This window comes from Dermacentor albipictus, chromosome 1 (genome assembly GCF_038994185.2).
Source record: "Dermacentor albipictus isolate Rhodes 1998 colony chromosome 1, USDA_Dalb.pri_finalv2, whole genome shotgun sequence".
Classification (NCBI taxonomy): Eukaryota; Metazoa; Arthropoda; class Arachnida; order Ixodida; family Ixodidae; genus Dermacentor; species Dermacentor albipictus.
The window spans coordinates 499226563-499239249 of NC_091821.1; the positions used below are offsets into that span (position 1 = coordinate 499226563).

The 12687-nt window shown below is 46.1% G+C and overlaps 1 protein-coding gene across 5 annotated transcripts in view; it reads left to right on the plus strand.

The window, feature by feature from the left end:
- Window positions 1-12687, plus strand: part of LOC135920358 (rootletin-like) — a 380210-nt gene that overhangs the window by 290571 nt on the left and 76952 nt on the right. For all 5 annotated transcript variants that reach the window (XM_065454609.2, XM_065454610.2, XM_065454613.2 and 2 more), the window contains 2 exons: window positions 10830-10886; window positions 11791-11930. In XM_065454609.2, coding sequence (XP_065310681.1) covers window positions 10830-10886; window positions 11791-11930 — 197 coding nt within the window. The remainder of the gene's footprint in view (window positions 1-10829; window positions 10887-11790; window positions 11931-12687) is intronic.

A 12687-nucleotide genomic window follows, 5' to 3' on the forward strand; every position in this document is an offset into this window, starting at 1 on the left:
AGTAGTTGGTGCCTCTACGTGATTGTATTTCTGTATTAGATTTTATTTACTAGTTGTAACGTGTCATTATTTTGTATTATTGACGGCGCCTTCAGGGCACCAAAGCGGCAACAGGAACACTTGTAATGTCATGTACTCTCCACAGGCCTCTGTTAGCCGTTACATGTGCCCTTGTGGAGCAGTACTTGGCACCATCGTCGATGTTGCGCCAAGCGGAGGAGGAGGGAAGTGGTTGGTGCTACTTTTGGAGATTGAGGGGCTTTACCAGCTATGCCGTATCACCGGCAGCAGATCGCTGCGCCTCGTTTTTACGGCGAATTCCCTGCCGGCTACCCATTTCAAAAGACTGATTTGTGGCGCAGCACTGACCGTCAGCCGCCATGCTTTCATTGCGGCAAAGCAGGACATGTTTACTGCTCGTGCCACTACCGCGCAGCTCGGTATCCAAGATTTCCCACCAACTGCAATTACCCTCTATTTGACGCTCCACATACCTGTGACAATTCTACAAACTTCCAGCTGGAAGGTTCAACGATGCCTCAATAACATTCCCCATCTCCGGCTCGTTACACCACACAGACACGTCGCAATTTTTCTATCTCTATGGGCCAATTCCCTAGCCCGTGCTGAGGAAACTAGAGGCAGCGACTTCCAGGGGTGAGGTTGCAAATCGTCTAGCTTCGCACTTCCCATCACTGACAATCAATAAATAAGGAACCACATCAAATGGACTCGCACGAGAAAGAAGCGCAGGAAGAACACTGCCAAGAACAAGTAAACAAATGAACGTGTAAAATTAAGATGTCTATAGTAGCATACAACATTAAAAAACAAAAACAAAAACAGCAGTTCGCAACCGAGGCACACGGACCGCGCGGGGTTGTGTTACTCCTCCAGCCAATCACAGAAGCTAACAAAACTGTCGTCTTGTGGCCTTTTCAAAATGGCATCGTACTTGATACCTCCGGAGCGTCTGCTGTTCTTGAAGAGTGTTTTCATCGACGGAAGCAATCAGGTGTGCAACAGAGTGTATACAAAGTGTATGGAGTCTGAGCATTTCACTCTTCAAAAGTCTACCTGCTGTAGTTGCTTGGTGGCTATGGTGTTGGGCTGCTAAGCATGGAGGTAGCAAGATTGAATCCTGGCCACGGCAGCTGCATTTTCTATGGGGGTGAAATGTGCAGACACCCATGTACTTAAATTTAGGCGCACTTTAAAGAACCCCAGTTGGTCCACATTTCCAGAGTCCCCCACCACGGCTTGCCTCATAATCTGATCGTAGTGTTGGCATTTAAAACTCCATAATGAATTAAATCCTGAAAAGTCTGTGGTACAGTTCATTTCACTGCTGAACCCATTTTACTCATAAATTTCATTGCCAACTCAAGTGAAACTTGATAACAAACAGTTGCAGCGATGCAAGACCTTTATTTCAGTTCAATAAAGAATTGAGCTTTCGCCATTCCACTATAATAGGCGAGGAAAAATGTATAAAATTATGCGCTGATAATTTTATTCTTGTGGTTACCGCCTTATTTCGGTAACGGGAAGAGCTTGAAGTACGAATTATTTGCAGGCTCGCGGAGGAACAGTGGCTGGCGGTTATGAGAGCATGGGCGGGGCTTCACTGCAGACTTAAGTTGTAATCCGACTATAGTAGTGTTTTTTTTAATTAGCTCTGGAAGAATTATAGAGATCTATATATTTGCGGAACAATCACAGTTCCTTTGGATCTCTTGTTTACTGCTCTAACTGCCAAAACCGACTCGTGTTGTTATTTGGGAAATTGCGTAACAATGCGTGGCCGCCAGTCCTGTACAGCTACGTAGAGCGCAGGACACTGCGGTTCTAGACGTACGTACTACACCCACCGCGCAAAGTTAGAAAAACGCCCATAAAAGCACAGCAGAGAAGTGGCTACATCAGGCGGTTCAACTGATAAATGTAGAAGCGTCATTCAAAACACACAAAATCATTCTCCGCTTCTGGTGGCGTCTTCTCTACTTCCTTTTTAAATAAAAAGATGCTGATCCGTAAATATTTTCATAAACAATGGTTAATATTGTTAATTTTCGCTTTTCCTTTCTGTTTGGATGTTGCCTTGGCTCTCTCCCTTAGTATATTGCCTAATTTCTCAAGTGCTTGCGACTCTTGTTTTCAGCTGTCAATTTTGCACAAAAAGTGCTGTACAGTTATGGAAAAACCAGATGAGGTTACGGGGTACAGTCATATTGCTTAAGGGTTTAAGGGTTATTGCAGGGTTTGATCATGGACGCTGTTGTGCATTATTTTATTTTCCATCTTATCTAACCCATATTGCAGGTATATGCTTCCGAGAATCTGCCAGCATTGCGGCAAGCCGTCACTCGAGGAAATAATTAATAAAGCAAAATGAAAAGTTAAACGCAACTGGTGTTGTCACCTACCGCAACTCGACCATTGGAATAGATGGTGACCACTGAACGCATCTTGAATTAATCGCGCGGGCACCGAATCGATGAGGAAACTGGCCTTCACTGGCCCAGGTCATGCCGATAACTACTGCCATCCAAAAGGAGTGAAAAAGGCAGCAAAATGTTGACCGCCAAATAGCTGTCAAGTCTCAACATTGATTTGACGGCGCTTTAGGAATGTGTGTGAGGAGTGGTGCCGTCGGCGGGGAGGGGGGAGGTAGCCTGCTGAACTTCAACTGACAAGCTTTATTCAGAAAAACCACCGTATGCCACTGTATGCTCGGATAAATGGGCAGTCAGATGCATAAACAAATCTGCCACGTAAGAGAAAACCAGATGTGCAACGAAGCTGATAAGTACCCACAAGCCATTACAAAGCATACACCACATTCTTCTCTAGGTACAACACTTCTTTATCAGTGAATGCCATTGATGGAGCGCTTACGCACTCATCAGCAGCTTTTGGAATGCTATATGCCTGAAATATTTCCCTATCTAACTGCCTGGCGAACCATCTGAGCACTTGCATGTTACAAAGACACGGGGAGCATTTATGAGTACATCTTTGGCAGTGGTCAGCCATGTGGCCAGCATGTGCTAAAACATTTACGGCGTTTCGGTGCTCCCTAAGCCGGTTATTCAGGCACCTGCCTGTTTATCCAGTGTAGCACTTTCCAGAGAGAAGTGGAATCTTCTATACCGCTTCCCACATTGAAGGTAACAAAGTGGGTGACACGCTCCTTAGTACATGTACTCCTATGACTCCTGGCGTTGTTTACCAACCTGCAAATTCTTGCGAGCTTTAGTGGTGCTGAAAAAACAACACCTACACCGCACTTGTTCGCCACCTTTCTTTAGTTGGTGGGACACCGCGTGTACATAAGGCATGTAGAGCGAGCGAATGACACAGCAGCTGACTCTCCGGGTGGGAAAATGCCCTACAGAATTTATCCCGTTTTTATTTACTTGTGGATGCTGTGCTGCCATCCAGCAACACTGCCGTATGCTACATCCTCCCTTCGGTAAAACCAAACAACAAAACAGAGGAAGTCTTACTACAAAAGAAAACATTCGCAGGTTGGGCCTTCTAGTCCTGCAGATCTTTCAGCCAAACCTTGAGACACGTGGCGTAGAAGTAGAACCACGGGGTGCCTCTTCCATGGAGGTGCTTTCCCAAGGCAATGCGGTTCTCTGGTCTTGCGCTGCCACCGAAGTTCCAAGTGGGTTGGTAGTGCATTCGGCAAGACGTTCCGTAGTTGGAGCCAGGTGCATCTGGTTGCGTTGGAGTACACTCGTCAAGAGTCTCCACCACGTAGGAATGGGGGTGTTGAGCTGGCCCCATGATGGTTGCGGGGGAGTTGATGTCCCATACCCAGACCCGCTCGCCGGCCTGAAGAGGTCGCAGTGTGCAAGCTGCGGGTCGTCGGTTGAAGTTGGATGCTTGGTGCTTCTGGTTGTCCTGGTCACACCAAGTGAATGGGACCGACAGGGAGCTAGGCTGGCTCCAGCTGGTGCAACGTCTTCGGTACCCGAATCTGTAGGCACGTGGCCATGAGCAGCTGAGCAGGGCTCACTCCGTTTACCCCAGGGGTGTTCCGGTATGCCAGAAGCACCACGTAGGGATCAACTGCCTTCTGCAGCAGGTCCTTGACTGTCCTCACTATCCGTTCCACCTCCCCATTCGACTGTGGAAAACTGGGGCTGATTGTGATATGGCAGAAGCCATAGTTCTCGGCGAAGGCGGAGAACTCTCTTGCACCAAACTGAGGACCATTATCACTGCACACCAGTCTCGGGATCCCGTGACGCGCGAAGACACTCCTCATGGCATTGAGCAGGTGCTGTCGTCAGGCGCAGGCTGATGACTTCTGGGAAGCGTGATCGGTAATCCACCAGAAGGACGTAGACCTGGCCATTCAGATGAAAAAGATAGACACCCACCTCTTCTCAGGGCTGAGTTCCCAGATCCAAGAGGCTAGGATCGAGACACAAGTCGCCTGTGGGCTGTGGAGTCCCCACGAGACTTGGTCAACAAACGTGTAGACACCCAAGGCTCGGATTGCCAGGAAGCCCAGCAATGGAACCGTCTTGGTTGCCAGGACGTAGAGCAGCAGCTTGGTGGACTTGCCAGGGCCTTTCAACTCGCTCTTGGGATCTTGAAGCTTCGAGGGGACGCCGGGAAACGTACTGGGTATGGCAGTAACTTCGGCACCGGAGTCCACCTTGAAGGAAAGTGGGCCACCCACTGACGGCTACCTCGACGAACTTCGCGTTCTGGCACTCTCCCTCAACTGCATGTAGCTTGATGGAGCTGGCAGAAGGCTTCTGTGTGTGCTTGCCATTGACGCGCTTCTTCGAAGTGGCCACTCTAGTGGAAAAAGTTGCCGGACACTCTGCGAGCCGGACAGTCGGCGCAAGGGTGTGATGAGCACCTGCAGAATGGGCACAGCTGCTGGGTTTTGTCTTATCAGCTGGCACTTGCTTTCCCTTACGAAGGTGAGCAGCGTCGATGTCGAACGACGATGAATCAGCCAAGTCACAAGCCTTGCGCTAGTTATCAGCGTCCTCATGTTGGCGAACATGCGTGAGTGCTTCATGCAACGTCATTCTCAGGTTCTGACAAAGCTGGTCTGAGAGCTTGCGGCTAAGCAAGCCCTCGAGAAAACACTCTCGGACAAGCCGCTCTTCAATGTCGGGCAAGTAGAAGTTGCAGCGCTTGACCATCATTCAGAGCGCAATAAAAAATGCGTCTGCCATCTCACCCGGTTGTTGCGTAGGGCGGAGAAAGCGCGCCGACTCGTACAGCTCGTTTGGCAGGTGGACAAAGTGGTCAGTGAACCCCTTCTTCATGGCAACGACATCCTTCAGGTCTGTTTCTCGCAGCGTAACCCTGGCTTGTGCTCCTATGCAGTAAAGCATGGAGCGCACTTGGACCTCCGTTGCAGTGGCGTAGAGTCCAGTGGTGAACGAGTTGTCCTCCTACTGAAGCAGCCATGAGGGCCAGAAGCTGGGGTTGTCAAAGTCAAACTCTGGCAGTAGATGTAGCTGGACCATACCTTGTAGGAATGGAGCCGCCAACGAAGCAGCAAACTTTCCAGCGGAGCCTTCCCTGGCGGCCATGACGGAAGGAAGGTGAATCCTTCTTCGGAGAGCGGCGGTGGCAGGGCCAAGCAGTGTGTCGAAGCCGCAAGCACAGGATCAGGGGAGACGGATCCCGCCCATTTCTGACACCATGTCGAGCGAGTGAATTACACAGCAGCCGACTCTCCAGACGGGCAAGTGCCCAACAGGGTTTATTCAGTCCTTATATAGAGTGGATGCTGTGCTGCCATCCAGTGGTACTGCCGTATACTACATGGCACAGCCACAGTGCGCCCACTGGGACATGCATTACGGCACTGAGCAGCCGCAGGGCAGCTTTTTCTCAGTGACTGACACCAAGGTATTATCGGGATACCCGACCCTATGTAAACATCTCGCTTATTGCTGAATGCTGCAGGAAACCTGGTGCACACAAGATTTAACGAGAACAGCTCTCAGGCAGTTAGTAGGCATGCCTCTTTTAACTAAGTGTGTGCCGAACTGTAGTCAAGCAAGGGCTTCTTGCTCCAAGGAGGGCACATCCAACAAATGATGCTATCATCTAGAATGATACAAATATCTAAAAATTGTAGGTGACTATCTACTGGCAACTCATGTGTGAAATTAAATCCTACTGCACACTTTTCAAAAACATCCAGAACATCTTTAACAGCAAAGCTACTCCCCTCAGGCTTCACACCTTTCAGCACAACAAGAAAGTCATCGACATACTTAAAAATCTTAGCTACAAGAGTATTGTCAAATAACGAGAAAATACGATTGTCAACAACAGACAAAACCAAATCACTTAAAGAGAGGTGCTATGCGCAAGCCAATGCACACACCATTTTTTTGGACAAATGCGTCCTGGTCAAAAACAACAAGGGTATAAGAAAGATAAAATCTTAGCATTTCCATGAAATTGTTAACGGAAAGTCCAGCAGCATTTTGAAAGTTAACGGCACCAAACTCTTCTATATGCTCCTTGATGGAAATTAAAAGCTCAGCCTGGGGAAAAGAGTAAAAAAAGGCTCTTCCATGTCCCTCGAGAAGAAAACAACGGTTCCCCAGTGTTTTCATGCACCGAAAGCTACTTTCACTCTGCACTGCAAAGTCACTACATTGCAGATGAGCGACTCTTGCTAAGCTGCAGGGTGTCTACCAACTGGGAAAACCAGGAACTCTCAGGGATATTGAATAGTCAGGAAAAACTCGGAGAAAGCTCGGGGAATTTATGCTTCTATCAAGGAAAATTAGCTGTAATTTTATTGAAAGGGTATGAAAGTCGCGGTAATGATGGCACGAGTAACAAAGAGGAATCATAATGAATCTGCTTTGACGCCATGTCGTCGACTGGAGGAGGTGCCACTGTACAGCCAACAACCGACTTTCCTGATGCCCAATAATTCTAACAGCTTCGCAGCACCACCACGTACTCCATGGAGTCAGTCTGACATTTTGGACGCAAGAACCCTTCACCGTCCGATTTTCTGGACTTTTTGCCATGACCAAGGTCCGAAATGGCATTAATCAAACAAAACCACCACTGCCACCATTTTGATTACCTCGCCGCCTCAAATGGCGCTCTCGCATGCAGATCCGCTTGCAGCCGTAGCCGCCATCGCGGCAGCGATAGGCCCAGGCTGCTTCGACTTTCGCTGTTAAGCTTCTTGCCGTTCGGTGCCGTGTTTTTCATTGAAAGAATTCACCACTTTTAACAATGCCACTCCGCCTTTTTGGTCCTTGCTATTAGCTTCGAAGCTCGGAAAGCGCGGTGCATTGCATAAGGCAGGTTCCTGAAAGGTTGCCTTAATACAAAGTGTTACGTAGTGAAGCATATGCAAAAGTATTGCAGTGAAGCATAAGCGTCAAGGGGCAATTGTCACGGGATGCAGTATGTATTCCTTAATGATACATGTGTACACTCGCCATCTGTTGTCACAGTACAAGCACCGATATGCCTAATAAGTGTACTGGCATGCAATCACAGCTTTTTAGCATGTGCTTGTGGCGATTTGAGCCCTTAAAGGGACCTTGAAATGCTTTTGACGATATTGTACAAGCGTACTGTGTCGATAGTGTAGTTCCTTCTTATCATTAATTGACGCATCTAAGTGCTCCCCATAAAGCGTGTAATTTATTATAAGGTTTTCAAGATGTACATCGCTGCCGATCGCAGCACACTGCTCGATGAAATTTTCAGCCGCCCCTACCCATATGACGTAAATCACCCAATTGACAATTGGCGTGTCATCGATAATTTTTCCATCTTTATGGTGGACGAATGATGTTCGTAATAATTGCAATGTTACTTTGTTTCTATAAAAAGAAAGTAACAGAAAGAGAATGCACAAGAACAATTTCTCAGTACACTTAAGCACTTCCGGCACACAGCAAGCGTCGTCTGCTTGAGTTACAACTTGCTCCATTTTGACCAGAGCTCCGGGGTCAGAGTCGGTCTCAGTCTTTTCGCGAGCATTATGATTCGACTTTGTTGCGTTGCGGACAGTAAACGTAGCGACTGGCAATATGTCAAGCTGGGACATTGTGTCCCTCTGCAAGGCAACAGATGAGCGGACTGGCTGCAGCACATTAGGCTGCAACAATCCAGTCAGCGCCAGGATTTGCGTGTTTGCAGCCGTCACTTTACACCAGAAGATTACTAACGCAATAGCCTTTTGTGAGTCCGGTATTAGGGTGAATGCAAGTACAAGGGCACAGGGTCTGGCCGTATGACCGTGTCGTTTCACGGGATGAGCAGGAGCGCAAATGTGAATGGTGGCACAGAGCTCAACCGCACACAGTAGCGGTAATGAAATGTATTCTTCTTTGCTGCTGGTGTAAATTTTTCACAGAAGTGTAATCATTAACACATTGCTTTTGTAAATGTTTAAAATGCCTTACGCTTGGTCAGAGCAATATTAGCGCTTTGTTTGGCTGGTTAAGATCTGCGCCAACAGGTGGCTGGACAGTGCAGTCTGATCAGGCCACTCACGTACGTCTATGCTAAAGTTCCTTCATCAGCTTGAGTTTATGCCTCCAGCCATCCGTTGAAACACCCAGCTTGCCTGTGGTTACCGGAATACCAGACACGGTTACGACAAGATGCTCGCAATGCACGCTGCTTCAATAGCTCTCGCTTGGAGTCGACTGCTAAGCAGCTGGCAGAGAGTTTCGAGAGGCTTTGCGTGCTCGCTCCTAGAGAACCGAAAGTTGACGACATGACGTGCCATCATGACGCAGAGCCAGTGAAGGTGGAGCTTAGACCCGATCATTTGGCGAACGAGTTGAGGAAAAAAATGTATGACTATGGAGGAGGGTAACTTGTAATCGTCTGTAGCTTTCTTAATATGAGACGTTTCACACAAATTGTGGTGCGAATGGTTCACTTTAGCTGTATCTTACATGTCTACAAAATTTGTCCGAACCGTTTCAGGGGCCCTTTAAGGACAGTAAAAGACATGCATTTATTTTGTCAAACTGCCCGATTTTTGGGATGTTTTCGTGGCCCCTAGGGAGTACTGAAAATCGTACATTCACTGTACAACTTACCAAGGGGATGGTTCAAATGTTTCATGAAGCGAACGTGCGTCAGAAGGAGGACAAGAACAGAAAGGACTGACGCCTTGAGGAATGAACGGGAAAAGAGGCGTGCCGCCGCTTCTTTGAAGGAGCTTGAGATCAAAAAACAAAGTGTATTGGCTGACGCCGAGATGCAGGTGTCCCTCATTCAAACCAAAATAAACTCTTTCAAGCAACGAACCGCAACACTGAGGCATTGTATGCGGGCTGAGAGTATGTCTGGACAGCTGAGGGTGACTTAACAGCTGTTGAGAGAGAATCTCACTGGTGACAAAGTTCAGACATCATGCCAATGAGCTTGTAATTGATAGATAGAAATAGCTCATATTCGAAAATATTTGCTTCTGTGTGCATCTCCTTTTTATTCGTATTTGAGAACGGCCGACTCGATTCGCAATTGGTTTTACCATATTTTTTGAAGATGTTTTATTTGCTAAGCATTTCACTAGCCACCTTTCTGTTTTCTTATTGAATAAAATAAGCACTACTCCTTATATAAAAACTCGAAGTCACTTTTTTATTTTTTTAACATGCTTACTAGGGAGTGACAGCATCGGGTGACGTGGTGTCAGCCCGCCTTGACATAAAACAAAGTTCTGTGTCACTCAGGGAATATTGCAAAGCCACTCAGGGAGAACCTGGAAAATTCAGGGAATTCAGAAATGTCAACTTGGTAGACAGCCTGTAAGCATCAGCCTCTGTATCACACCAGGAGATGATATCATTCTTATGCACAGCTCTGGTGCTGTGCTCCGAAGGCTGTTCAAATAGCGAAATATTCTAATCCAGTTTAACTGAATATTTGGGAGAATATCTTCAAATGTAACAACAAATGCTGAGTATATATGAATTTTTAAACAAAGCAAAATATAGAAATTTTATGGAGTCCGTCTGGCACGAAAGGCTAATTTACATTATTTGATACATGCATGCAATTCCATTCACAACTGGACATCTCGTCAAATAAGATAAAATGTAAATGTAAGATGTAAATGATAAAAACAACTTATTTAAATTATGTGGTGCACCATCACAATGACGGCAATGAAACAGCAGAACAGCACATCACCATATTCACTTACAATGTTATGTTTGTTCGGCGAGGCAACAAGCACGTCAGTTTTAAAGGTCTGCAACTGAGATCAGACTGGCCAAGTAAAATGTTGCTTTCCCTAAATTGAAAAATAAATCTGTAGGCTGCCCATGGATTTGTTTTCTCAATTAGCAGCTGGCTTCTGGTGGCTAAATGTGTTCACTCTGGAACTGGTGCTTTCTGTTGTGTCCACAGCTTTGCTGCGGGCATCATTTGGAACAGCCACTGCTTGCTCTTGTCTTTCTCCCCATAGACTTCAATGAATGTTATTATTCCTTATAGTGAAAAAAAATTTTAGAAATAATTGACAAATTTGAATGGTGGATTATTGAATGCCGAATATGAATTGGAAAGCAAAGACTATCCAGTTTGTATTTGCAATATTTTTTTCACCCCTCCTGGTTATTCTTGAACAGCCTACACTTCATAGCCATGAAGAAGGAAAAAAAAAAGCACCCTCACATTGCTTTTGGAGCTTGGTTACAATAGTGCTGTTTTTGTGAGCTGGTTGTTTCTCAAAGGAATGTCACACTATATTATCTCCAATACATTTACAGTAGTATCTGGAAAATGCTTTGAGGTTTGCCTAATCTGCACTTGCCTTCTGGTTCCTTCTGCAGGCGGCAGAGAAAAGCGAGGAGCTGGCCAGGACTGCTGGTGATGCAACCGTGCATAAGGTGGGCAAGCTGGGGTGTGGCACATCGCGCTTGTGCCTATCTACTAACGAAAGTGATTGAATTATCCGGCGGTCGAATTAAGTAAGATGGAAAAAGAAACGCCAAAACACGCTGCTGATTAATTTGGCAAGATTTGCCTGATACGATCACACCCCACATTAAACAGACGCCCTTTTTTTAAGTCCGAAGTAGAAAACTAACGTAGAAATTACATTATAGCTTCTAAACAAAGTAGATGCCTAACACACATCTGATTTATTAGCACAAAAAAAAAAAGGAGGCGAAGGTCAAATATGTGTTGCACTGTGGTGGCCGGTTTTCTAAAGTCGGCTTCGCCACGATACACCGTGTTACGCAGTAAAGCATACAAACGCCACAAAGGCAGTTTTGGTTTCGTGTGCAAGCAATTTTCGGGCCAATTTTCTTGGGAGAAAAGAAGGTGCGCATTAGAATCGTCTAAATAGTGGGGTTAGACATTGTGAGCTATGATTACTGTATGAAAATGCTCCTAGCGCAGGCCAAAAATGGGCATTTTCGACAGGAGATGATGTGTTCCATGCATTTACTGTCCCTAAGCTCTGGCGAGACAGACGCTGCCACTTAAGGAGTCATGTGCTTGTGTGCTGATGGGCCAAGTTCGTATTATCTTGCAAAGGTCAGTGTTAGGATTGATGTAATTAAAGTTTATGCCCATAGAAATGCACTGGTGCCAGCCGGGACTTTCAGTTGGGATCGAATTATCAGAAACCGGAATTGAATTAACGGAATTCTACTGTATGACGTGTAATCATAAGTAAAATAACAGCGATTGTCCCATCCCGTCATTTCCTGAAGTTTGTGCTAGGCACTGTTTGCTTGAATGTGAACAGACCAGCCCAACAGCGAGCACTGCTTTGGCCTGCAGGTGGAGCATCTGCAGAAGCAACTAGCCTCCGAGCAACTGCGGTCAGAGCGGCTGGCTGAGCGGGAGCGTGCTCTGGAGGCCCAGCTGCACAGCGCCGAAACGATAGCAGACAGCCTCCGCGATGAGAGCAAGCGCATCTGGTCAGTGCACTGTGGGGGAGGGGGTTGACTACGGTGTTGCATGTCTCCACTTAGTGGAGAGATATGTCTTTTTTTTGGCTAAATTATTTTACTAGAAGGAAAACATCTCAATAGCACTCAAGCATGTTTGCATGCAAGGTCAGCAATCCATAATCAATTCACACTATTTGCTATATACCCATTATATTTGTGGGATTGTCGTGAAAATGTGAAATGGATTTCTATTGCAGAAAGGTGCATTGATATTGGCATGTTTTGTCGTGCATGTCCTCCGACTTGGACGGTAGTGTTATAGCATTCTGTTAAGGTATTGGTATTGCAAAGATAACTGAAATTTATGCACCTGAATAGAAACAGAAGCATGAGTTTCTTGCAAGTGCCTGGCCTCACTGGAAACTGTGTGCCTAGTGTTGTTTTCGAAGTGATTAGATAATGACATTCCAACACATTTTTATTGGACATTTACACAGATGGTTGTTTTTTATGACAGCATTGGCAACTATGGCCTGGTAAGGGTTGTATGCTGCACTTTGTGCACCTTGAGAGCTTCCAAGTGTATACAGTCCATGCCACTTACAACGGATCTACATACAATATACCTTTAATAATGAAAGACCATTCCTCTCACTTAGTTTGGTCTGCCTTTATTATTCATGCAACACTTCCACTTCTAATGAATCTGCCTATAAGGGACTATCAGCTACAATGAAAAAATTTTGCTGCAAATTTCGTACCTACTTAGTTTCGGTAGTTCTTC